This window comes from Tachysurus vachellii, chromosome 3 (assembly GCF_030014155.1).
Source record: "Tachysurus vachellii isolate PV-2020 chromosome 3, HZAU_Pvac_v1, whole genome shotgun sequence".
Taxonomy (NCBI): domain Eukaryota; kingdom Metazoa; phylum Chordata; class Actinopteri; order Siluriformes; family Bagridae; genus Tachysurus; species Tachysurus vachellii.
Window position 1 is genome coordinate 30971472 of NC_083462.1, and position 27436 is coordinate 30998907.

General features: G+C 38.9%; 2 protein-coding genes across 3 annotated transcripts; one reads left to right on the top strand and one right to left on the bottom strand.

The window, feature by feature from the left end:
* The first annotated feature begins 380 nt into the window (after positions 1–380).
* LOC132843434 (cingulin-like protein 1) lies at positions 381–8670 on the top strand. 2 transcript variants are annotated; one of them, XM_060866740.1, is made up of 12 exons: positions 381–460; positions 1737–1811; positions 2188–2230; positions 2308–2429; positions 3418–3499; positions 3719–3911; positions 4024–4097; positions 4291–4367; positions 5496–5596; positions 6491–6579; positions 6668–6808; positions 7632–8670. In XM_060866740.1, the coding sequence occupies exons 2-12, from the start codon at positions 1746–1748 to the stop codon at positions 7790–7792; spliced, it is 1149 nt and encodes a 382-aa protein (XP_060722723.1). In that variant the 5' UTR covers positions 381–460; positions 1737–1745; the 3' UTR covers positions 7793–8670. The 2 variants fall into 2 exon arrangements, with proteins under 2 accessions (XP_060722723.1, XP_060722724.1); XM_060866741.1 differs by lacking the exon at positions 381–460 and having other exon boundaries at positions 1709–1811.
* A 171-nt stretch (positions 8671–8841) lies between these two features.
* Positions 8842–26220, bottom strand: LOC132843436 (uncharacterized). The gene is made up of 5 exons (XM_060866742.1): positions 25872–26220; positions 16736–16930; positions 13389–13862; positions 11922–12067; positions 8842–11765 (listed from the first exon to the last, which is right to left on the bottom strand). Exons 1-5 carry the CDS (start codon positions 25936–25938, stop codon positions 11721–11723), a joined length of 927 nt encoding a protein of 308 aa, XP_060722725.1. The 5' UTR covers positions 25939–26220; the 3' UTR covers positions 8842–11720.
* Between the last annotated feature and the right edge of the window lie 1216 nt (positions 26221–27436).

Sequence of the window (27436 nt, forward strand, 5' to 3'; positions counted from 1 at the left end):
TTACTTCATTCCCCAAAATTCCACGCAGTCACGTCTCTAAATAAATAATAAACGTCTGTAGAGACACGCTTTTAAAAACTGCAAAAAGTTTTCGAGTTCAAGAGACGTTTAACAGCTTAATTTATCTCCTGCATGCAATTCCATATCAAATGAAAAGCTTTTCTCCTGTTTAAAATCAATAAGATTTTTTTTTTAAATACCAAAGCGGTAAATGTTGTGTCAAGGTTTTATTTATAAATTAAATAAATAAAACAAAACAAAAAAAAACAAAACAAAATAAAATAAAATAAAATAAAATAAAATAAAATAAAATAAAATAAAATAAATCCACCAGCAGTCTGTAAAGCCCTTACCAACATGGCGGCGCTTTTGGTGCGTCATTCTATTCACACGCCCTCTGACGCGATGATGTCATCAACGGACGCTCCAGGATTTAAAAAGTAGCAGCTAGCACTGTAAGGTATGGAGGTACACAATGTTGTTTTAAGGTCTAGTCTTATTTCTGTCTGTCCGTTTTTAATCGGATGTAATTTAATTATGTAAATATTCGCAAGGAAACAGAATTTCTTGTTTATGCTTTAGACTGTCATGCGGTTTAGCTGTCTAACGGTTCACTAGCCAGAGCTACACATAGTGTAAACATGTCAATAGTGGATATAAAAAACGTTTACACACCTCAATTAAAAAGAAGGAGCTAAGATGTGAGATCAGATTTATCACCCAGCAAAATTCAATTTGTAAAATTGCACAACTGTGCAAACTCTTTCTAATTAATATTTTTTTAAGAGCCATTTATTTGCCTTATTTACATGTTACCTTTGTTAATCTTTTGCTTTCTGGAGATGTGCGCCCTCTGCTGGACAGGTGATGGTGGTCTGCTGGGAGAACATGGTCTTTAGACCTTGTCTTCAGTTTTTCTGTTTGATTTAAGAGTTTGCATTCTCCTTTTTTTTTGTGCATAAGTATATAATAAAATGGAAATTCACCCCTGAAGTGCAGCCTTGTGAACAACAAGGTGTTTTAAGAGAAAGGATTGCACTTTAAACCCTCAGCAGACCCAAGAAGTGACAACGGTAGCAATATGACCAAGAAGTGAAACTATAACTTTGTTAAAGCACGTTTTGCTTGTAATACAGCACGCTTTGTTTTTGGTTACGTGTCTGCAAACATATATCATGTATTGTTTTTGATAATGCCCAAAAATTCAACTGAGGTTTCATCAGACAATAACACACATGGTTTGAGGTGATTAGTTCAGCTTGAATGTTTTTTTTTGTTTTTTTGTGAGTCACCCTTCTCCATAGTCCAGACAACAGGACTTGCCAGATATTCCTGCAGCTCACTTAATGCTGCTGTAGGTCTCTTGGAATCCTCCTTGAGAATTTTGTCCTTTCATCTGTTACGGAGAGACATCTTTTTATTTGTGATGCTTTTTTTCTCTCTGTTTGTTGATGATGACCTTCACATTGTTCCATGGTATATTTAACATTTTGGAGATTCTTTTGTACCCTTTCCTGATTAATACCTTTCCACAGTAGTGATGAACTGTATTTCATTATCCTAATTTTTCTAACCGTGCTGTGATTTATATTTCCATCAGATGCCATAGATGTAAGAAAACATGGCACTTGTAACGAACATCTGCTTAATGTAGATTAGTCTTCTGAAATTGTACGTATTATTTAGAGATTATTTGATTCCATGTAAACTTGTCACGTTGCTTATGTGTGTTACAGGCTACCAGGATGAACTGGGATAATCAGTTGAGTCACATTATCTCAGCAGCCGATGGCAGTGTTGCAAAAATACGTGTAAGAATATTAAATTTATTCAGTATAGTAGGCTGACAATACACTGGGGGTTATGCTTTGTATTCATTTACTGGGTTTTTGTTGCAAAAAAACTTTCTGCAGAACAGTTCATTATATACACACCCCACGCACTTTTCTGAATCCGTTGGACCATATCTGTATAGTTTTGTACATTAAACTGCGTCCACATGATTGTCTGATTAGATAATTGCACAATATTTACAGGGGTTCCTAATAAAGTGCTCAGTGAGTGTATATTGGGAAGCTTTGCCCACTAGGAGTCACCCTGCACCACAATTCAGCTTGATTTTCCAAGGTTATGATGACCGGAACGTTTTATTTCACACAAATAAAACATGATCTCTTGTCTTCTAAGGAACGCCTTGCTATGCCCGGAAGGCTTTCCAGAGAAAGAGAAGGTAATTCGGTTTCAATAGATTTTAACGTTTATGGTTGATTTGTGAGTCAACCTTAATGTTCTCCTTTCCTCTTGTAGATGTGTATCCAGTGAGGGATCTGAGTCATGCTTCGGCTTTGGAGCTTCCTGTACATCTTAGTGGTGCTGTTCAATGGAATGACCTGGCAGCTGTACAGGCACAGCTTCATAACCAGCGCCAGGTCAAAATCACACAAACCATCTTTGTGTGTGTGTGTGCGTGTGTGTGTGTGTGTGTGTTTTAGGGGTTTCGTGACCATTCTTTCCTGACCATTTTTTTTAGGTTAGCTTCTATATAGTTAAAGCAAACTGCCTCATTTTATTTTCCACCACCAGGCATACACTGCAAAAAAAGTTCCCAGTGCAGTAGATGTGTTGAAAACAAAAAATAAATCTGTCTCATGCTACACTATCCCCTTATTTAAGTACAATTCGTAAAACGCACACAATTGGACTATGTGGCGGCTCAACTCAAATGTTTGATTCTGAAAGCGAGAGTGCACAGCACTGTGTGGAACCTTCTTACAGCTACATGGTGGTTGTAGGATACAGTGTCTACAGCAGGATGTTTCTTTTTGTTCAATTCTGGCATCGGTAGCATTTAGAAACGCATCTGGAAAACCACTTTGATCTGACTTATGCCACTGATCTGACTTTAAACTGCCTGAGCAGGACTGCAGAGTGACATGCAACCTACAGCTCTTTCACAATTCCAGAATGCACAGATTTGATTTCAACTTTATTCTGCTTTAAGGGATGACAAAAGAGAAAGACTGTTGAATTTGTTTTGCCAAGTCTGAAATGTTTTCAGGTTAACTAATTACGTTTAAGTCGACTCTCAAGCTCCTTAGGCAGTGCATCAGTATCTGATGTACACAGGTTGAGGCTCTGGTAAGGACCCTGGCTCACTACAAACCTGGGACATCGATGACTCAATTTCTGGTGACAGCTATGTACTTCGCATTAAAAAAACATCACCACTGCCATTTACCAGCAGCAGGATTAATGCATTTTGAAAACTACTTTGATTTGACTTGTCTCTGCAACCCCTAGTCTGTGTGTGAGGGAAAGAGAGAGCATGATAGCTACAGTGCATAATTTGAGTACTGACTATCCTAATAATGCCTGCTTTAAAATTTCTCAGTTAACATTGTTGTTGTTAATATTTAGACAATTGAGTCCTTAACTCAGAACCTGAGGTCGGTGGAGAGAGAGAGAGACGCTCAACAAAGACAAATACAGACATTGCAAGGTGAATATTCAGTCTCTGTTTTAAACCTCACTCCTTAGTCAATTGACTGTGCTTTCTTTTGCTTTGAGGTTAGAAATCTTTTTCGGATTTCTTTATATCGAAGAGTAAAAAGGATGTCTTTCGAGTTTCAATTAGATAGATAACATGAGTATAAAATAATATAACCTCAGAGTGCTAAAACACACCCCCTCAGCACATCTGTGTTCGTGTCCCTTTCAGAGGAGGTGAGGAGGCTCCGGGAAAGACTGGAGGACCGGGAGAAGGAAAGAGAAAGGAAGCAGGATATCGAGGAAGACAAGCTCCCTTCAGTAGCGATAAAGCTGGAGCAGTGGAAAAGGGAAGTGGGACGCGAGTTGAGCACCCTGAGAGGCCACATCGACAGGGTCACGTCTCTTGGCAACCGGGAGGAAAGGTCAGTCGCATTGAGTAAAAGTGTGAGAATTTTTTTTTTTCCTTTTGCTTATAATGGAATATGATATTAGGTTATGGCCATGGGTTGTGTGTAATGGCCTGTGTGTGTTTAGTTTCAGCTCTAAACTGTGCAGGGAGGAAGTGGAACAGCTCAGGAGAGAGGTGGACCTGCTGAAAAGCAAGCTGAGTGAGTGCAGATCAGACGACGTGCACTGTGTTTAAAAAAAAAAACACGTTGCGTTAAACCTGATTTCAATATTTTATTTATTGTACTTCATACAGGAGGGTTGAATCTGTTGTACTTGTTCACAGATTATATTTCAACGTGTATTGTGACAGACATGGTACTTCCCTGTGTGTGTGTGGGTGTGTGACTTAAGTGAGGCACGAGGAGGACATGTACCAGCAGCAGTCTGAAGCAAGAGAAACGATGAGGCAGTGCGAGCGCAGCTGCAAGGTATTGACTCTCCCACTCAATTTTCTACTAATTAAACCTAACTAAACACATTTTAACTAATAAATAACGATTTAGTTTTAGACGTCATTCATTCATTCATTCATTCATTTTCTACCGCTTATGCATTTTCTACCTCGGGTCACGGGGAGCCTGTGCCTATCTCAGGCGTCATCGGGCATCAAGGCAGGATACACCCTGGACGGAATGCCAACCCATCACAGGGCACACACACACTCTCATTCACTCACGCACTCACACACTACGGACAATTTTTCCAGAGATGCCAATCAACCTACCATGTATGTCTTTGGACCGGGGGAGGAAACCGGAGTACCCGGAGGAAACCCCCGAGGGACGGGGAGAACATGCAAACTCCACACACACAAGGCGGAGGTGGGAATCGAACCCCCAAACCTGCAGGTGTGAGGCGAACGTGCTAACCACTAAGCCACCGTGCCCCCGTTTTAGACGTCATTTGCAAATCAAAATAAATGTATTTTATTCACTAAGCATATGGTAGAATATCATGATTCAGTGCACCGTCAAGTACAGTGAATTCCATCAGTACATTTTAAAGATAGAATCCACCCCAAACAATTTGCATATTAATCATTATATTTGACACATTCTCTTTAATGTTGTCCAATTTTTTTTTGTAATCGTTGTTTCCCAGAGTTTCCCCCTCCCAGTGTCTTCTTTCATTAGCGTATTTTTATTTTGGTTAACGTTACCTGCTGTTCGACAACCTGCTTATAGTGGCTCTAGTGGGAATTAGATACCTACCCGAAGAGAGTGATGAAGCAGTCCTTTATGTACACTCTGCTCTAAAGTTTCTAAGTTTTTAAAGGCAGAGTCTCTGCCATAATACAGCGGAACTGTGTCCTATAGCTGTATTGAATTCTGGTTCTTTAAGTCAACATAAACACAGCATCAACTGACAATACCACCAAAATCCCCAAAAAATACCAAAAAAAAAAAAAAAAAACAAAACAAAAAAGCTTGATTGGATGCAATGTCACTGAATGACATTTTCAGATGTAGTGTGTGTGCACTGGCCTTTACTCTGGTGATTAACCTTTGTTGCACTCATGGCGATGAAACCTGAATCACAATTGGTTCTTTTTACAGACATTGGAAACCGTCTCCGATGCTTACCACACAAATGGCTTTGAGCTTTCCAGAATCATCTCACAGTACCAGCACACGCAGCAAGATGTGAGAGATCTCAGGTATGCATGTACCAGTAAGGAAATCCTACAGAAGTCTCCAGTTTCATGACCTTAATTTGTACTGTATTATTTCGGGCTGCAATTTCAATTCAATTCAATTCGAGTTTATTTGTATAGCGCTTTTTACAATGGACATTGTCTCAAAGCAGCTTTACAGAACATAAACATAGAGCAGAAGGTAAACATAAGGAGAAGTATAAAGAATTAATATAATAAAAATTCAAGATATATATAGTTCACAGTATGTATGTATGTATGTATAGACGTCATCCTGACATTTTTAATATATAAAAAACATTCTGTCGTATAAATGCCAGAGTGGGTGGATAACAGTTCATTGTAATACTTTTTTGTATTACTAGATTTATTTATTTTTCACTATTAATCTGGTACAAGTGCTGTTTTAAATGGAATGGTCTATAAACACACAGCCACACACACACACGCACACACACACACACACACACTCATTCACAAGCCGAAGATTCAAATCGAGAAGCAACTGACAAGGATTTAATACTTTTACTATCCATTCACCGGCCACTTTATGAGAAACACCATTCTAATCCTGTGGAGGACAACCTTTGTCTCAGAACAGCTGCAATTTGTTCATGGAATGGATTCCCTAAGGTGTTGGAAACATTCTGGTCCATGTTGACATGATTGCATCACAGAGTTGCTGCAGAGTCTTATTCTATAACATCCCTAAGCGGCTTTATTGCATTCTGTTGTCATTGTCAGGTCACAAAACCAGTTTGGAGCATTTTAAAACATAGGAAATTGTGTGCGCTTGATCCATCTGTGTGTGTGTGTGTGTGTGTGTGTGTGTGTGTGTGTGTGTGTGTGTGTGTGTGTGTGTGTGTGTGTGTGTGTGTGTGTGTGTGTGTGTGGTAGATTTTTAGTATCTGGATTGAAGGATGAAGTGAGAAGCCTAATTCTGAGAGACAGATTCGACACACCTGCAGAAATGCCGCGGAAATCAAGTAATAAACACACACCTGGATACTTTTGTGTCTCCTCTCTGTCCATTTGCAGTCTTTATTTTTACCTTCTGTTTTTTTTTCCCCGAAGATGCTTTGGAGGCAGCGGTTGCTGTGGAGATGAGTCCTCGGAGACAGCTGCTGTCAGACTCCGATGATGAATTGAGTCCCACCCCCAGTCTCGGAGATGTAAGCTCAGATGACCTGGATGCATCCTGGCTCGGGGAATCAGGTTCAACACCACTACACACACACACACACACACACACACACACACACACACACTGCTCACAGGTATACACACATTTGATGGTGTGGTGTCACAGGTGAGTTGATGCAATAATCTCAAATGATTGTGCTTGGTTTCTCACCTGTGAAGAAACACACATGCACACACTGACCTCCTAAAAGCCAACAACCAAGAGCAAAGTAGCTATGGACAACATTGTTGTCCGTGGTTTAAAGAAACACACAACTGAGAGAAGAGAAAAGCGATCAGATTTGTAGACAGTACAGACTTATTAATAAATGTACTCTATACACACAGCCACACACAATCATTCACAAGTTGTTTTTCTAATTTAATTCTAACGTAAGTGTGATAAGTGTATTTCTTTAGATTCACACAACAGTCAGTGCGCGCACACACACCACAAACTATGCTAGAGTTCTGTTTTGTAACCCTCAGCCTGAGGGGGTTTCTTGCAGGGACACAGTGGAAGACAATTTCCTGTTTGCTCATCTCCTCAGTTGCTCTATTTGTGATTGGGGGGGAAAGACTCACACATACGGATTATACAAAAATGGGAGGTGTGTGTGGGTGTATATATAAATATAGCAATATACTGTATACAGAAGTGATCTTTTTGACAGACATTCCATAAAATGTACCATAAGGAAGTAAATAAAAATGGTTAACTTTAAAAAAATCTGCTATTATAAGAGAAATTAAACACTTTTATATGAATATTTTCAGTTTTCATGTCACACCATGCTGTCATTGTGTATTTTCCTTTAGCGACATGTTGTAACTTTTCGTTTCAATCTGCATTTAGCTCCAAAACTAAGAAGTCAAGCACGCATGGCACACTCAAGCCTGTCAGGAAGTGATCTCAGCAACACCGTGAGTGGACTTGGAAGGAACAATGGTGAGAGAGATGGCAAAGTGCGAGGAGATTCAGACAGTTCTCCAGACCTTAGTCTCTGTGACCTTTGACATTAGAAACTGAAAGTAAACAATGATAGCTGGCGTGATTCTGACTTGCCATGTGGTCAGGGGAAACATTTGACACGTGAAATAACACTAACCCTGAAACATTGACTCAACCTTTTTCACTAAAATACCTTGTTCTGAAGAAACGCACAGATTCACAGTTGTATTTTGCTCGAACGTGTAGCTCTGTGATGAAAGCCAACAATCACTTTTTCTTGTATAAGTGGAAATGGTGCCAGTTCTAGAGGTCTTGTTTAGATATGGCTGTGTAGAGTTTCTTGATTATATTAGCAGTAAACTTGGATGTGTTTCGAGAGGGGACTGAATGGTGAAACATCACTTTGTCGTGACTCACCACTACAAGACAACAGAGGTGTGTTTTACTCCAGTGTTCATGCTGTACATTGTTGTTTTACAGAGTTCATCAGTAACAAATCTGAGAACTTAACTAGTATTTTTTAGCAGACCCAATACCATTTTAACCAGTACAAAGAGTTTTAAAAAAAACCTCATGTAAAATCGAACACTGGTAATTCTTTCCATTTTGAGAGTTCTGTGTTAATCATGCTGAAGCAATTTACATGCGTTTTACTTCAATACTAGACTGTTTGTCATTCCATGCGTTATTTTATCAGCTTTGTTCATGTGAATCTATTTTAAACCGTTTCTCAGACTGAAACACTGTTTCACGTGAGGTTAGACGACGTGCACAATGCCAGCTGCCATGTGAGCAACCCACATATAATTTCGGTTATTTTCTTCCATCGGTTTTGTGTCCATTACTTTTCTCTTTTTCAGCCTCTAAACTACAGCAGGGAGACAGAGAAAGGTTTTTGGAAATGTAAAAAAAAAAGCCCTAATAGCCCCTTTTTAACCACTTATTAAACAGTTTCTTGTTTAATATGAATTGTGTTTAGTGTTTCCTTCTTAGAGTAATTTAGAATTTTTCCTTTTATTTCTTTGTTTGAGAACATAATTATAGGCCATATAAATCCATCCAACACGCAAGAGTCACCAAACAAATTTTAGTGTCAAAATGACGAGACAAAGAGTTTGATGTTTTTAAGAAATTTAATAAAAAAACATTTGGAACATCAAACATGAAAACAGCACTTCTGGCACATAAAGCAGAAATCCACGAGAGACATGACACACAATGTATGCTTCTAATAACTTCATCAGAGAAAGGTCTGCTGTTGTTGAGTCTGTATGTTAGCTTTGCTAACATGGACACCTTTAATTTCAGTTTTAGAGATGAACAAACTGAACATGATAATCAGCCATGGGACTTGGTGTTAATGTTCAATAATAAGGTTCGATGTAAATGCAGCAGGAGATTTTAAAAGCAGTCAGTCGTTGTATGTTGCTGAATTAACTAGATTAAACAATATAAAAATGGCCTGGACAAGCAGTGCCTGATGATGTTACATTTTCCGTTTCAGCCTTGTGTAACTCGTGCAGCAACCACACGTGAGTCAACCTCAAGGATGAGAGCGATAATGGGAAAGAAAGAAAGAAAAGAAAAAGAAAGAAAGGCTTTAACACTCATGTAAACTTAGAAGGGTTCGGTGTGGCGTGTTTAATGTTGAATTGCCTCCAATGTTGCTCCTCCTCCTACTCTTCGATCACAGGAGCAGTCTTAGTTCAGACAAGCACAGACTCGTCCTGGATCCAGCTGCTCAAACATGTAAGTGAATTTTTTGTAATGTGATGAATCATTACGGAATACAAAATGATGGACACTTAATTACAAATGTCAGCGCTGGGTCCAGAATTTGTGACGTAGGAAGCCGTCTACCCGCCACGTAATCACCACCTTCCAAGAGTGCATGTTTACACAACACCAATCTTTCATATTATAACCAGGTTCACGTTCACAATATGAAAAGAAAAAAGTAAAAGACTACACAAGTTATTCTGACAATACTAAAACCTTCCCAAAATAATACACCCCCTACCCGAAACACACACACACACACCCACCCCAAAATAAAGTGCAAACGAACAACCTAAAAACTGCAAAGACACAAAACGACAGTTTTATTTACTGTGTGAATGTGAAAGCTGACATTTCAAGTGGAAATGAGCGACACTAAATTTACACAGTTGTGCTGTAAGCACATTCATCACTTTCACACACAGGCATGTTGGCGTATTTTAATGAATACAAGCGATTTGTCAATACAAACTTTTTTTTTTTGCTAGGTCACTCCTAAAGGATGATCATTTCAATCCCATGAGTAAGATTTCCTGCACATTTAAAGACTGTCAATCGTGTAAGGTGTGCATCTGCTGTACGACATACTACATGCGTTGTCATTTTGTCCAACAGGATGATTCACTTTTCAAACTTTCATTGACGACACACTTACTGTCACCATGTACTCACTCTGCCAGCACACACACTGCAGAAAAGTGAAAAAGTGTGACCTTTTCTTTTAATAACTGACCGCAATATTTATGGCTTTGCTTGACTCAATCTCCATTAAAGCTGATGACAGACTAAAGAGCAAGCACCTAAACTGTGAACCAGGCAGCAGAGTAAACATCTACGCATCAAAGCTTCTCTCTCGTCATTGTTCCCAGTGGCGTGAAACCAACAACCCTAATTAAAAATGTCATACTGTGATCTTATAACAGCTTCCTTAGCGTGTACGCAATTCCACCGCAGTGACTATCAGAGCACTGAGCAAAATATTTCACCTCATCTTTCGCCTTGACTAAATGAATGAATCCGATATTCGGTTAAAACTTAAAACCCTAAATACCAGCACGACAAATAAAGTATCGGCGTCAGTTTGTTCTTCGAATGGAATTAAATTAATTATACTGCCCTGCTTCTGTGTCTGATTAACAGTCGATTGGTCTACCAGTTGAAAAATATTTCTTCAGAGAAATTTCCTAGAGAATGTTTCCTACTAGATAAATCATGTATAGAGCCACATCAGCAACAACCATAACACACACCTATATATATATATATATACACGCACACACAGAAAAACATCATGGCATGTGTGAATGGGGAAATGTTTTTTTGTTTTGTTATTAAAATGTTCCAGTAAATAAATTAGCAACACTAAATTAGGCACTTGTAGCACACCAGATATTTAAGTTTTATAGTTAGCACTGTCTCAGTGTCTTATTTATAAGCTTAACAAATTTAACTTCCAAGTGTACGTGTTAGCGTGGAGAGTCTCATTAGCGTCTCAGAGCAAGCGGTTAATAAATTCCACCATTGCTATACAACTCGGTATCGTTTGGTCTGCGGCATTAAACGTGATTAAACTGCAATACAACATAGCTAACACACCTCACACGCGCACACACACACACTCACAATATCTAACCAGGAGCATTAAAATTTTGCGTTAAAAGGCACATTACTCATTTGGTCTTCATTTTTGGTTATCCCAAATACTTATTTGACATAATAAGCAACTTATTGAATTTGTGTAATTTTAAGTAATGAGTTTTGAGTGAAGAAGGATCTGGGGTGGAGTGTATTTAAATACCATATCATCAGGAACCCTCATTGTGAGGGATTCCAAATGATACAGATAAAGCTAAGCAGCCTACTAAATGAACACACCTCGATTTCATGTTTTAAATGTTAATATAATGTGTCTCTCTGTCTATTATAAATGAAATTTGCCATAAAGCCTGAGACCTTGAATGTCTGCGTGACCTTATGCCTCCAAAAAAAAAAACAAAAACAAACAGCGACAGTTTAAATGTCCTCTAAATCAGAGCCGCTCAACCCGGTTCTTGTTCAGTTCCAACTGCGAACTCATGACTGGATAATTAAGCTCACGTTTCAGTTTAGGAACTGGACAAAGAATGAAAAGGGATATAAATAGGTGTTTGTAATGACAGAGATCAAAGGAGGCCTGGGAGTCATTCAAGGTTTTTTAAGGGTTTTTAGGACCACTCAGTAGCTGTACATGGAGAGAGGTGTGTCCTCCATCATATCATCCTAGAACACAAAAAAGAAATATAGCTTTAAATAAAATATAGCTTTAAAAAAAATACCATGTTTTATTAATATTTTGGAATTCATGGTAAAGACAGTTTGATTTGATTCCATTAAAATTCACAGCCAGATTGAATGACTTCTAGAACTAAGACCCACCATGGGGAGATCCTGGAGTCGGCGGAATTCTGGACGCTCATTCCTGTGTCTGAATTTCAGGAAAATTAGAAGAGAGACAATGGCAGCACTCACGACAAACATGGACACCAAGCCGGCCAAGAGAGGATCCATTGATGTACTAGGATCTGGAGATCACAACAGTGCACAAAAGCCGGGGGAAAAAAAACAAGAAGATTGGAAAAGGGGAAAAATATTAGGTCAATTCTGAACAAATCTACATTTTATTGAATTCTTTACATTATGACATGAAGTAAAAGAGAACAGAAGCTTTAATAAAAACTTTACAGGCTCAAATCGATTTTAATTACATCGCTCTTTTAAGAAAGCAAGCAGCTTTATAGAAATATATAGATTTTGGATATAAAGTAAGAAGCCTTGAGACTCAAAGGGGAGCCCATCCTCATCTGGGTGACACGATTTATAAATCACACTATTTCTAAAAAAGTCCTAAATGTGTAAACAGGACCTTATGAGAAACTTCAAAAATGACTGATGCTCATATAGCCTTAACTTAACCATTGAACAGTTAATGACTTCAGTCCGATACAAGAAGTTACGAACTGAGAGCAAAACGTTTTTTAGCAATTGCAGTGCAATTGTAGTCCTTAGGATTTCCAAAGCTGTCAAAAACTTTGAGTGGTTCAATCCACAGTAATCTCATGGTGAGCTCCTTTCAAATCAAGGTTAAGAGGTTCTATAAATAAAAACCTTTCCATATTGTTGTTTTTTTTATTCAGTTGTATTTCTATAAGTAGAGATTCGAAAGTACATCACTGGCATAAAAAAAAATCAAGGTTCGATTTTTCATTTATTGATTTTTGGCTGTTTACCAGAATTTGGCTGAACCAGTATTGCCAGTCTGGAGCAGATTTAATAATCTTTCTGGTCTGGATTAAAACAGGGCGGTCCTGTTAACCATAACCCCTTTGCTGGTTCACTTTATTAATCCTGCACTGCTAAGTTTGTGTGCATAAGGCACAATTTCACAAAGATACACCGCATAACTGAGCCAACTCTTTTCCCCACATGTTGTACAGTATCAATCTTTACTGTATAAATCAGTATATCAATGTTTGTGTGTGTGCTATATTGATACAAGTTGGCAAGGGAACAAAGCTCCGTCTGTTCACTTGTTTTGTCAGCGTAAAGACGTCCCTGGCCCAGACCAGCCTCAAAGCCTCCAACATTATAATCACACTCTTGTTCTCCACACACAATTAGCTTTTCCCAAGTGCTAGCTATAGGTTTTTTGGAGAGTCCCCAGTTACAAAAAGCGGTGTGTTTGTGTGTCTGTGTGTGGCTGCACTGTGATAATAGGGCGATGAATAGGAGGTTACTTCATTCATCATGTTAGAACAAATAGTCAAGCACACACTGGCACAAAGAGAATCCATGCTGCAACAGAAAAGCCAAAAAAAGTCAAAGAGCAATAAGTGAAGAACTCACTTTCAGTGCTGTCTCCAACATTTAGCTCAGAAGGAGTGTCTACACGAGCTTTCGCCAAGACAGGAGTGCTGCTAAACTCTGTGGGTTGGGTAGTTGTGGTCGTAGTGGTGGTAGCTGTAATGGTGTTTGCAGTGGTGGTTGGCATGGATGTGCCTTTGGTGGTAACAGTCGAAGATTTACCCCGGCTTTGAGTGGTTGTTGCCGATGGGCTGGTGGTAATCTGAGGTCTGGTGGAGGCAGAAGGTGTCTGCGAGGCTTTAGGGGGAGCTGAGGTGCTCGTCTTAGGCTCGCCCTTGGGCAAAGGTGTAGTGGCATTGGTGGATAGTGTTGTGTCGGATGTTGTTGAGGTTATCTGGTTATCTCCGGCTGAAAGATTAGCCCCGTCTTGGCTGTCTGTTAGGTTTCCTGGAGTGTTTGTTTTGTTTGTAGGTGCAAGAGTAGTCACTGTAGGTCCACCAACTTCTGTGGGAAAACCTTAATGGTAAAAATCACAAGGTTACATATGAACTTATAGATGAAATCAATCAGTACACGTAGTAGTATTTTTAAGTAGTAAATTAAAAAATAAATAAAATAAAAAATATCACACAATGAACCCAGTGTTAGGAGTCATTAGGAGCCAAAGCACCAAAGGTGCGTGTTCACCTACTGTGTTCGCTGGTGTTCTTATTCGTATTCAATGCCAGCAATCTTGAGCAACCCCTAAAGTGTATGGTAAAAAGTTGTCATGATGCCTGAGCATAGAGCCAATAGTCTGGCCATAATATTTTGCCAAATTTTGCATCTTACATTTACAGCATTTAGCAGATGCCCTTATCCAGAGCGACTTACATTTTATCTAATTTTTATACAACTGAGAAATTGAGGGTTAAGGGCCTTGCTCAGGGGCCCAACAGTGGCAGTTTGGTGGATGTAGGAATCAAACTCACAACCTTCCGATTGGTAGCCCAACACCTTAACCACTAGGCTACCACATCCCAATCCCATCTTTTGCCAATACCAATATCAAGGTATATATCCACTTGCAATTTCTGCACCGAATTACGTTGATTTTCCACCATGTTGTTTTATTTCTGCCATTTTAAATTTATTTTCCCATATCCTCCTAGGCTGTTCATCAGATTAAACCACTTGGCAAGTAACATCCACACAGACCCTTGTGACAGAAAAAAACTCCATAAAGAGCTTAGCGTTCCTAAACAAAACCAGGTCATTTAGTTAAGCACCTTTTCTTGAAGCAGCCAGAAAATTATAATTAGTTTGTCTCCATTCTTCCGAGACTAATGATTTAAAGTCACACATTGTTTTTAAATTGATTGCGAAATAAAAGGATTGCGACATCATATATCTGCAATGCTTCATTATATAAACACACATCATGACAGCTATATTTAAGACCATGTCGTTAGGGAGAACAAACTTTTTCCGAGAGTGGTGCTATGTAGTGCTTGGACCCCTTAGCTTGCATCTCTTCTTTTAAAACTGAGTGTAAACAGTGTGATAGCACATACACATACGAGTTGTGTGTGTGTTTGTGTGTGTGTGTGTGTGCGCGCCAACAGATGTTGTGGTGCACTGTTCAGTGCTGACGAGGTGCTTTTCCGCACTTGCAAATGAACTGAAGCAACAGAAACGTCATCAGGCTTCAAACCTTCTCACCTTCCTGTAAAATCTCACACTGCCTTTTGTCACACTGCCTCCCGCATCCAGCCCCTCCGCCCCATAGCTATCGCTCTAGCATAGATTTACTGTGCCTCTTTTGCAATTCTATGTGCCCAGGTCTGTTTGATCCTATTGTTTCACAAATTGTGTACTGCTTGGCTTATGCTGCCTAACAATTCGGTGGATCAACAAATTAGAGTCTGCAGTACGCATTTACAGTTACACACACATTCCTTAAATTTAGGTCAGCCTTGCAGCACACACTTCTACTAGGTTGCAAGAAAATGACGACTAACAGTCTTTACCTGATTCACACAGCCTTTAAACAGATGATTTGCATGATGTGTGATGTGCCACCATCTTTGTGTTATATCAACATTAAATTATATAAAATGTTTCGTGCACACTGTATGTATTATCTGTGCAACAAACCACATTCTTGGTTTATCGAGCTTCACAGTCTCGGTCTATGCTGTCTCTGCTCTTCGTCTCAGGTCTTGGATATACAAATGGATATAGACACAAACCCAGTGATGATAAACAGATCTATTTCATTTAGATTTTACTGTAAAAATGTTTGTGTATACTGTATGTGTTTGTTCTTTATAAAACTTCAGTATTAATTAAACACAGTATTTTATATTTTATTATTTTACCTTAAAAGAACACTGGCTCTTCTAGGTCAGATTTTTTTTGGCAACAAGCACAGATTACGGTGCATAATAATATTGTGAGAACGTGATCCATTGAATCTGGCTCAGCTGCATGGACACAAAGCTCACAGCTACTTGTCACATGTGTATAACACTCCACTACACCATTGTACCTTCGTCGCTTATTGCTAATTTACATAAAACGCCCCGACGTTTATGCGGCCGTCGTCGTGCGAGTGAGACAATAAAAGGAAAGTGTTCAGCAGGCTACTCAAGATCCAAGCAAGATTAGAGGGAAGAAAGAACCTTCTAAGGTCAGAGGAAGGAAACAAACACAGACAGAAGGAAGAAAGTGTTTTGTGTTAAAGGTGATGTTGACTGAGATTAAAGCAACTAAAAAGTGAGGTAGAAAGTTTGCTTTAAAAAAAAAAAGAAAAGAAAAGCAACATATCGTACGAGATGAAGGAGAAGTATCGTGAGGTCTTTGCCACGAATCATGGGACACCTCTATTGTCTTCACACCCATTGGTAGTCGCTGCACCCAGTCACTCCTTATTTATATAGAGTTCAACTATAAAGATCAACTTTGTTGTATCACTGGACACGTCCACATTTAGGTCACCAATACCTGCTGTCACTCATGTCATAGGAAGTCTGTTCACTTTTTCACTGTGAGTTGCTAGATCTGTAAATGTATAAGAATTCCAAGAAGGGGAATCTATGTAAAGTGATCAGATTATGCTCATTTCCTTCCCTTCTCTAATAAAATGCATAAAAACTTGCTATTTCTTTATTACAATAATGTTAATTAATACATGTTTTTGTGTTGCAGTGGCCATCGATAGTCCATACGAATGAGGTCTATAGCGTGTGAGGTATAGCCGCTAACGGTAAAAATTATTATGTTATTACACGAAATTGCTATTCACCAAGATGCAAACGTATTCGTACTGATCTACACACATGAGAGTAATATACGTGGAACTGCCAAGGCTTGATCATATACAGATAAAGAATCCTAGAAAGCCTCACCTGGAGCATCTGTGCTGTTGGCTGTACCGTTATGGCTGAGGGTGTCGTTAGCCGAGGGATCTCCCTCGGAGGAAGCAGTGAGAAATGTAGGACTTGAAATGGATTCTGGATGTGTAGTGGATGACCTCTGGGGAGGTGAGGAGGTGGATAGCATGGTGAAGTTCTGAAGAAGTGTAGAGTTTGAATCATGCTCACCTGAGGACACACACACACACACACACACACACACACGGGTGCAAGGTTAGAGGCAAACATGGCTCTGATAACATGATTTTGCAATCACATGTCAATCACATCTTTAGAAATCTGTAACAAGATAAGACTTGATGGGAACCAAGGACTTGTGTGTGTGTGTGTGTGTGTGTGTGTGTGTGTGTGTGTGTGTGTGTGTATGTGTAGGAGAATGGTTTCCTAATGACTTCCTGAAAGCAACTCATGAACAAGCATAATGGGCTAATCATGTGTTTGTGTGTGGCAGAGAGATGATCCAGAGGGAGAGAATGGAGTGATTAATCTATTTTAATACACTTGTGTTAAAGAGGCAGTCGGGCAAGAAGAACAATAGAGAACAAAAAACTAGAAAGCTGCTATTAAAGATTCCCCTGTAATATATATTATTTAGTACAATCTGGAGTTTCTAATTGGAAATGAGTCCTATCTGGAAATGATGAATAAAGAATGAGCCAAATGGAGGTCTAGGGCTGATTAAAACCCCAGGGGCAATTATAGCTCACTTGGACATCTAAAAAGAGACAATACCTTTGCGCCTATGTTTCACTTCAAGAACAGCCAAAAATTATTGCAATTACGAAATTCATGTTTTGCTCCGATTTAGAGATAACAACAAGAAGAGGTTAACAGTCCAATAAAATGTATTGAAATAAAAACAGTACAAATTAACATCTGTATCCTCGTATGACACAGTGCTTACACGCTGAACCTAAGTTTACTGACTGCGTCATTGGCATCTGGAAGATTCATGACCTACATTAGCTACTTACATTGTACAATACATCGATCAATGCGGAGATCACAGAAGCCTGCAAAATGCATCCAAGCGAACAAACCTAGTAATGTCTTTTCAACTCGGTAACATCACAACAACGTGGCAACACACGGCAATTGTATGCTGTCTATACTTTCGGTCAATCCACAAACAGACATGTTCGCTTGATAAATTTAGAACACTAACTATACAAATAACTGTTCTGAAGAGTAAAATACACAATCACATTTAGTACATTGCTTTAAAAAAAAAGAGGGAGGCATCCATGTATTTTCTCACAGTGTACAGCTCGAATGACGTTATTCTGACTTCCCACACAAGTCAAATGCAGATTCAATATGCCTGGTCTCTAAAGTTTGCCTTAATTTGTTTGACTCCATCTTTTTCCAACCGGACATTATTGCAAAAAAAGGTAAGGAGATGAAATGACTGGTATAATTTGCGTTAAGCTTGATGAGAATTTCAGGTCCATCACGATATTCCCGTAATGTCAGAGATCGATCAGATCCGGCGTCAGGTACAGTGTTACTGAGAGCAGCTCTCCAGAGATTAAACCAGTACACACTTGCTCTCCTTCTAAAATATACATTTCCCGTTTTTTGCCCTCCTCAACTTCTCTGCGATCACATCAAGTCTTCCACAGTAACCCATTTCCTCGCTCTTCCCCTCCATCCCTCCCTCTCCTGTGACCATTTTGAGAAAAGCCAGTGACTCCATGTTAATGTTATTAGAGTGCTGATAGAGAAACACGCCACTCACATAGCAATCCTAATCACTCAACTCTCAGCTGGAGAAATGAGTCACATCGCCCGAAGGTTTCTATTGAGCATTAGCACACTAACACATTTAAATAGCTGGTGGCTTAGATTAGGATAAGTTACAAAAAAGAAAACCTCTCTCTACTCTAGATTATCTCTCAAAAATTAATGTAGATCTGCTCTTTATAATAAGGTGAAATGAAAAAACGGAACCAAACTATGCAAATACATGAACTAGAAACTTAACAGGTTCAGCTGTATATCTAAAAATAATTGAATATATTAGTCACGCAAGAGCAGTCACTGAGAGTGAGGGCTAACACATGCCTCCTCTGAAACACATGCCGTTTATGTCACATCTCAGGGCAGCTGGAAAAAGGCCACCAATTGTCCATCTGTATACACAAGAAACCGCTTTCTCTACTCGGCTTCGTAGCAGCTAATGCTAATTCTAAGTTGGTGTTTTGGAAAAATGAAATAATATACACTAAAAAGCTGCTGAAAAAAAAATTGTTCTAACATGAAGCATGTAGTAAAAAAGTTCAAAGTTGAAGGCAGGTTTTTAGTAGTAGACTGACCTTATCTTTTTTTTTTTTTTTAAATGGGAACAAGAGCCATTTCACCCAATTAGTAAAAAACAAAAACAGACAGTAGTTCTTCTCCCAGTGTTAAACACTTCCCCCTTTTTACTAAGCACAATTCCTCAAAACCACATATCTCAGAGCAGCTGACTCTCCCTCAAACAGTCTCTCTCTCACACCACAAGCCAGTGTCCTCAGGGAAAGTGTGTGTGTGTGTGTGTGTGTGTGAGTGAGAGAGAGAGCGTATATATGTGTGTGTGTGTCTGTACTGCCCGAATCTACCACACCCTGAGCCCCACAATAATGCCCCTGTTCTCCAGAGTGATGGAGTACCACGGCTTACACTCTCCTGACGCAAACACACACTAAGTACAGCTCACATGTGAGTGATCCAATGCACAACGACCGCATTTATCAGCAGCAATTATATGCTGTTCACTCAAGTATACTGGGAAACTCTCTTTTCAGTAGTTAAATAAAAGAATCAGTGTTTGAATGTGTTGTAGACTACCTACGCATACACCTAAAGTATACCACTGCAACCCCTGTGCTCTTGTCGAAACATTAGGCCTACAGAGATTGTAAAGAGGCATACTGACAGCAGTGTATAGTTACAGCATCCGCTATCCAGGTGTTTTGTTTTGTCCTTCTCGTATGACTATGTTTCCTCTTCTTGCACTTTCTATCCACCTACACACACACACTTTCTCCAGCCTGGGGATCACACGATGATTAAGATGGCAACACATAGGCTATCTATCTATCCACCCACACTCCCTACCTACCTGTCTATCTATCTATCTATCTATCAGGATTTGTGTTTCTGCACATTTAGCCACATACATACAGAATGTCCATATAAGGCCATTTTACTAATAGACATGAATAATTAACAAATAATTATTGAATGAAATGACATCATTAACCAACACCACAGAAGCAACATGGCTGCACACAGCATCAACAACAAACAAAGCATCACGTATGTGCAGTATAACTGACCTTAACTGACCTATTTGGTTTAGGTCTATTAGCATTCAGACAAATTTGCTTTTTAAATACAATCACACTGACTACTCAGTTTTCATCGTAGAGTTGGTAGAAATGACATAATTCCCGCTTTGGAGGTAAATCAAATGCAGCATTATTTCTAGCAGATAAGGAAGAGAGGAGAACGTGTTCTGAGAAAGTGAGGAGAAGCGACGAGGTGTGAAATCCTGGTAACGGAAGTGAAAGTGAGACGGATATTAAAATAAAGCATGTGTGATGGAAAGCAGAGAGTAAAAAGATTAGACTATGCCTTGCAGAAGGAGAGATGTACATTAAATTGATGAATGAAGAGAAACTCATGGGAAAATCTATGTAGAAAAAAAACTAAAGCAGAAAGAGACAGGGGTGGCACAAAAAAAAAAAGCATTTCCCGGATCACAACAATCACCCCCACACACACATATATATACACACACCTGGACATGCGCACCTGGCCAAACGTCTGCTTTTACACTAGCATTCATTTAGCATGCGGTTTTGTTAATCGCAGCTTTGAAGGCGAGTTCAAACAGCAAACATTCTCTGATCTGATGAGTTCAAACCACTACAGGAGACTGAGAGGAAACCAGGATTTAAATCGGATAAGGGAAAAAAAAAAAAAGAGCGTTCAACTAATGACCAACACAAGTGGAGAAGAGGTCAACAATCAGTCTAGAACAGAGAAGAGAAATTATGTTAATAATGTATTGAATTTATGCCTTTATTCGAAATAATATTGTAATGATTCTCTGCAATAAAGTACTGAGTTCAAACTATATAAACTGTTATACTAGATAAAAGATAGTATCCCAAAATACTACGTAAATGTAACTAGCAAATACTTTGCTAACAGAATGATCTAACTAGCTACTTTAAAAACTGCTTTAATGAACATGTTTGATTAGTTTATTGTTTGCAGTTTTAGTTTTTTTTTTAAGGTGGTAAAACACTAGTAATACTGTTTCCCTGTGCATTCTGCTTTTAACAACAGAACAGTCTGTCTTTCTCTCAGGTGTTGACAAACAGCCTACAGGCCAGAACCAGCAAGGTTTTAATCTCTAGATGTTTACTTTTATTCCACCAAAAGGCTAAATATACTATCAATAAACTCTGGGCCATATACTCAGCTGCTGACATCATGTGCTAATGGCATGGACCTCCTCATAAACAAGACAAAATTGTCCCATGTAGGCAGTCAGTGGACCGGAGTCGCGCTCTCTGCATTAGTTTTCAAAATAATCGATCCCTGAATTAATGGAGATTTTCTCTGCTTAGGCACACAGGTGATCTTCTCAAAGTAATCCACAGGAGGTTTTATGTTACACTCGTGTCAAATCTCTGAATCAGTTCTGTTCGTTTCAAGACCTTTATGGTATGAATTAATCTCTTATGTAAATTTTTATAGCATTCCCCAAAATGTTAAGACTTAAGATTTTTTATTTGTTAAATAAACAGTGATACACAGTATATAACTATTTGAGGTTCGAGTCTGGTTAATATTTTTATATGTATAATTTGCCATGCACTTGGAGTGAGAGAGACAATAACTTTACACAGTCAACATCATGGATAATGTGAAAAATAGATGTGTTTAGAAGAGGTTATGTGTGACATTTCATTTGGATTTCTTGGAGGTTGTACCAAACCGTTGACATTCTAGTGATTTGATATGATGACGTTAGTGATTTCATCACGAACTTTTAGAATAACAATTTTAGAATACTTTTGTTTGTTAATTAATTAAGTGGGCATGCATGGATAAAAAACATCCACTGGTCACAAATGGGGGGCATGGTGGCTTAGTGGTTAGCACGTTCGCCTCACACCTCCAGGGTTGGGGGTTCGATTCCCGCCCTGCATGTTCTCCCCGTGCCTCGGGGGTTTCTTCCGGGTACTCCGGTTTCCTCCCCCGGTCCAAAGACATGCATGGTAGGTTGATTGGCATCTCTGGAAAATTGTCCGTACTGTGTGATTGCGTGAATGAATGAATGAGTGTGTGTGTGTGCCCTGTGATGGGTTGGCACACCGTCCAGGGTGTATCCTGCCTTAATGCCCGATGACGCCTGAGATAGGCACAGGCTCCCCGTGACCCGAGGTAGTTCGGATAAGCGGTAGAAGATGAGTGAGAGTGAGTGAGTGTCTCTCCCCTGACTATCAGAACAAAACAAGCCAATCAAAGGCATCTGTGAGCTCAAGTATGCAGAAGATGGCGGATTGCTCTTTCATCAGAATGTTGTAAAAGATGTAGTTGGCTGGAATCACGTCTCTGGAAAGAAGCATGTGCTAGCCTTCACCGTCCCTGGCTGGTAGCTATTGTGTGACGGGGAGAGCTGACTGATATGTGGGTATTATTACTTTTATGAGTTTTCTTGGGATGGCATAATTCCATAGAATATTATTTGGTTTCTTTCTCTTGGGTTCTCCCTGTGCTTTGGGGGATTTCCTTAGGGTATTCTGGGTTCCTCACCAAGACCTGTTGTAGGCTGACTGGCAACTCTAAATTTCCCATAGTGTATGGATATACTGGGTAGGACCAAACAGGACAGAAAATGTCAACAACAACAACAAAAAAGACAAAGAAGCTGGGTGATGGTAAAAGGTAAACAAACCTTTGCAGAGAGTGTGCAGAAAACGTTAAATTCAACCTGAACAAGGAGAACAAGGAGCGGGTACACAGTAATAATGCAATACATAACTATATTAATACCTGCTTTCAATATTTTGTGCATTACATGAAGCATTTCTATGTTTGGTTCACCCTGTGGATCAATCAGATGATCTTGGTCGGTTATTTTGGATGTGCATATGTGAAAGTATAAAGTCTGACCCTCGCTGTATATTAAATGCAATATCTACCCACTAGCTGTTACTGTAAATGTACTGTGTGTTTTACAGTGTTGTTAATAACTGCACAGGATTGCACACTATGGAAAAAGGCAGCTTAAGTGACCCTTCAATAATACTTCTTATACGAATACGTTGAGCAAAAACATGATATAGTGGGTGGAAAAATGCATAAAGCGTAAGCATAAACATGCAGAAATTGTAAATAATAAATACAAAATTAGATATATGTGGTTTCATTCTCATTGGTTCCTGACTTTTAAGGCACCAAGTTTATACTATAAACAATTCCAAAAAAATAAATTGACGTGACATTCGGCTAAGTATGGTGACCCATACTGCATTTAACCCATCCAAAGTGCACACACACAGCAGTGAACACACACATACCGTGAACACACACCCGGAGCAGTGGGCAGCCATTTATGCTGCAGTGCTCGTGGAGAAGTTGGGGGAGTTTGGTGCCTTGCTCAAGGGCACCTCAGTCGTGGCCGGCCGGAGACTCGAACCCACAACCTTAGGGCTAGGAGTCAAACTCTCTAACCATTAGGCCACGACTTCCCCATAACATATTATGAATAACATATTAGCAGGTTAAAATATCTTGAATATAGCCAAAAAGATCTATTTCTTTTTATAAAATGTATAAGTCTATTTCTAGACATATTTATGTCTAGAAATAGACTTATACATATTCTATTTCATGGTCAATTGCCAGATAATAATAACAATAATAATAATAATAATAATAATAATAATAATAATAAGTAGAAGAAGAAGAAGAAGAAGAAGAAGAGAAAGTGAAATTTAAGCTGAAAAATGATGAAATAACTCTACAAATAGTCTATATAACAATCATGTATTGATATATTGTAATCTTATAATAAGAAAATAGTATAAATATAAGATGTTACTTGTTAAAGTTATAATAGTCAGTGATTTATAATGTCCATGCTTCCTTTCCAACAATCATCTAACACTAATTCTGCACAGTAATACTGACTAAGCTGGATTACCTACATGAACTGGCTCTAAAAATTGCCTCATATGCACCAGCAAATAAAGGAAAGGAACAAAGCTGACAAAGACGACAAGTAACAACAAGGACAGTGTAACTTCTGTTTGATCAGGTTTAGCACCTTAAGTCTCCTTGATGCTCTACCATCGGGTCTAGCATTAAAGAAGATCAGAGAGAAATCTGAAACTGCAAAGCCATCCATGTAAAAACAAAAACAAAAAAATAAAAACAACAAACAAAAAGAAAATCCCAGGCTTATGGCACATAAACTATTTCCATATTTAGAATGGAAAATATAACCAGTTTATTATCACGCTGAACAACAAGAGCGATGGATAAAAGTTTAAAAGGGGTTATAAGTTTATAAGCCAGTTGTGAGGACAGAATGAGATGAACAAGGACAGAACAAGATGTCAGCAGGCAATCAGTTCGAACATGCAGTGTGACAAAAGGAGGTTCGACTCTAAAAATAAACTGTGATTGTTCCCCTGCATGTTCAGAAGAGTCTCGCTCAGCCACCTACGTGACACTCAAACTTCACAAGGTGGTGTGTGAAGCATTCTCAGCATTATACCTAACGTATAAACTCAGGGGGTTCTGTGAGACTTAATGGCATGTTAAGAGAAAAAAGACACCACAGCAATTCGTGAACACACCTCATATTTCCACGGTGTGTGACGTAATAGCGTTTTCTTTTTCTGTAGCAATGTTCATAAATTTAGAAAGAGGTTCATGTTCAAGTGAGCAAACACGTAGGAGAAGAAAAAAAACAAGTCACACGTTTCTATACAAACACTAAAAATCAATGGAACCTCTGTTTCAGGGTTAAAAATCAAAACGACCGTCACATGCTTGTTTTTCTTCTCTCATGTTACTTGGAGTGGGTATAGGTATCTCAATATATCCCCAACTATCTCATTAACATGTCACAAACTCAATTATCATTTCTAAACGATTAAGAATTATTGTTTTTATGAGTTTGCATGGGATAGCATAATTCCATAGAAATATTAATTGGTTTCTTTCTCTTAAGTGCTTAGAACCTTTGTGTGTGTGTGTGTATGTGCCATTTGCATGTTCTCCCTGTGCTTCAGGGGGTTTCCTTAGGGCACTCCGGTTTCCTCCCCAAGTCCGAAGACATGTTATAGGCTGACTGGCATCTCTAAATTGTCCATAGTGTATGAATAAATGTGCAAGTGTGTTTGCGAATGTCCAGGCTTCCCACAAACCCACATAAGGATACAGAAAATGTATAGATGGATGCATTTTTTCAGTCTTGCACACACACAATAAACCCCAGTGGCAAAATCAGGGGTCAAATCTGTCCATCCTTCAAGCTAACCATTTCTGAAAAGCAAAGCAGAAGTTCTGACTGCCAGAATGTGTAATGTTATCAGGATTCACATTTTCCCTTCTAATCACTTTTTAGGTCTTAACCAGCAGCACAGAGCTGAAGAAGAAGAGCTAGGCTGTAATTAAGTCAACTCAGCTCTCCAGAAGTGGCTTAAAATAGAGAATTTAATGGCAGATCTGTTTTTCATTCCTATGGACAATTAAACTCTTTACTTTAAGAACAACAGAGAACGTGAAATGGGGGAAAAATCTGGCACTTGAATCTGTGTGTTAGCAAAGCTCATCTCAGAGAACAATATAGTGAAATAATATATAACTGCAGATGTATAATTTACATCTATATAAAATGACATGCGCACGTGGCACTTATCTAAGTCCTAGTGACTTGCTTGTAGTTTCTGCAGCAGTTCTGCAATACTTCAGCTTAACATGTGTTATGTTTGATATTTGCTTTCGAGTTGAAATACGTACAGTCTGCGTCGGAGCAATCAAGTATTGCCCCATAACTGTAATGATTAAACACCCAAATTAATAAACACACTCTTACCTTGTATGAATGAAGGAGAGCAGAAGAGGAGTAGCATACAAAGAGCAATAGATTCCGTTTGCATCATGTCTGTAAAGTAATGGAATTAAAAACTAAGATGAGCAGGAGTAGTATGAGATGATGATGATGATGATGATGATGATGATGAATTTTCTGCTCCTGTTAATTCAGTAAACTCAGATCCTCGTCAAAGTGCACAAACTGAGCAACACACTCTATTATTATTATTATTATTATTATTATTATTATAGCACTCTGGAAACATCTGTGTCCATAACAGACGCTTTTACCGTGCTGTTAATGTTAATACTGCCGACTCACACACCCTATAACCGACTCAAACGCGATACACTACTGACCGACTGAAATAGCGCCGATGGGGCGGGGCTACTAGGATCTGACACGCCCACACACTGTGACGCAACAATACCTCGTCATGCATACATTTACTTGTTTGCAGTAAAGGATTCTTGATACATGTTTATCAGGAAGACGTACGAATCAGAATCAGCTTTATTGCCAGGCATGTTTTCACATGCGAGGAATTTGTTTTAGTGACAGAAGCTCCACAGTGTAACAGAATAACATATACAGTATAGACGAAATTGTATTGTATGTACACATTTACAGGTGTGAAATGTACAGTAATATACATATACAAATATGGACAATGTGTATGTACAAATTTGCAAGTGTGAGAAAAATGTGCAATTGAAGTAACAATATATACAATTTGTATGTACAAAAGTGCTATTGTGAAATGTGCAATTGAAGTAAACAGTATAGACAATATGTATGTATGTATGTATGTATGTATGTATGTATGTATGTATGTATGTATGTATGCATGTATGTATGTATGTATGTATGTATGTATGTATGTATGTATGTACAGATGTGCAAGTATGAAATGTGCAATCGAAGTATACATAGTACAAATGTGCAAGTGTGAAATGTGCAATTAGGTGTTGTGTGTTCCATGGTGTTAAATGTTCATCAGATGGATTGCTTGAGGGAAGAAACTGTTCCTATGTCTGGTCGTTCTGGTGCTCAGGGCTCTGTAGCGTCGACCAGATGGCAACAGTTCAAAGAGTGAATGTGCTGGATGTGAGGGGTCCAGAGTGATTGTCTTTGCCCTTTTGCTCACTCTGGAGAAGTACAGGTCTTGAAGAGTGTGGGGAAAGTTGTGCCAATGATTCGCTCAGCAGTCCGGACTACCCTCTGTAGTCTTCTGAGGTCAAATTTGGTGGCTGAGCTGAACCAAACAGTCACTGAGGTGCAGAGGATGGATTCAATGATTGCAATGTAGAACTGTTTTAGCAGATCCTGTGGCAGGTTGAACTTCTTCAGCTGACGAAGGAAGTATAACCTCTGCTGGGCCTTTTTCACAATGGAGTCTATGTGAGTGTCCCACTTCAGGTCCTGGGAGATTGTGTGAAGGTAATTAGTGATTTATGTAGGGAAAATCCAGAAAAGTAAAATAAAAACACATTCATATTTTAATAATCAATGGGAAGATGTGTTTATTTAATGTAATTTTATGTAATCTAATTTAATGTCATCCT

Coding starts and splice junctions, on each gene's coding strand:
- LOC132843434 (XM_060866740.1), top strand. CDS start 1,746: ATGAACTGGGATAATCAGTTGAGTCACATTATCTCAGCAGCCGATGGC. Junction 4,098..4,290: donor CCTGCTGAAAAGCAAGCTGA/GTGAGTGCAGAT, acceptor GTGTGACTTAAG/TGAGGCACGAGGAGGACATG. Junction 6,809..7,631: donor ATCCTGGCTCGGGGAATCAG/GTTCAACACCAC, acceptor ATCTGCATTTAG/CTCCAAAACTAAGAAGTCAA.
- LOC132843436 (XM_060866742.1), bottom strand. CDS start 25,938: ATGATGCAAACGGAATCTATTGCTCTTTGTATGCTACTCCTCTTCTGC. Junction 13,863..16,735: donor CAACAGCACAGATGCTCCAG/GTGAGGCTTTCT, acceptor TTTACCATTAAG/GTTTTCCCACAGAAGTTGGT. Junction 11,766..11,921: donor GACTCCAGGATCTCCCCATG/GTGGGTCTTAGT, acceptor TTTGTGTTCTAG/GATGATATGATGGAGGACAC.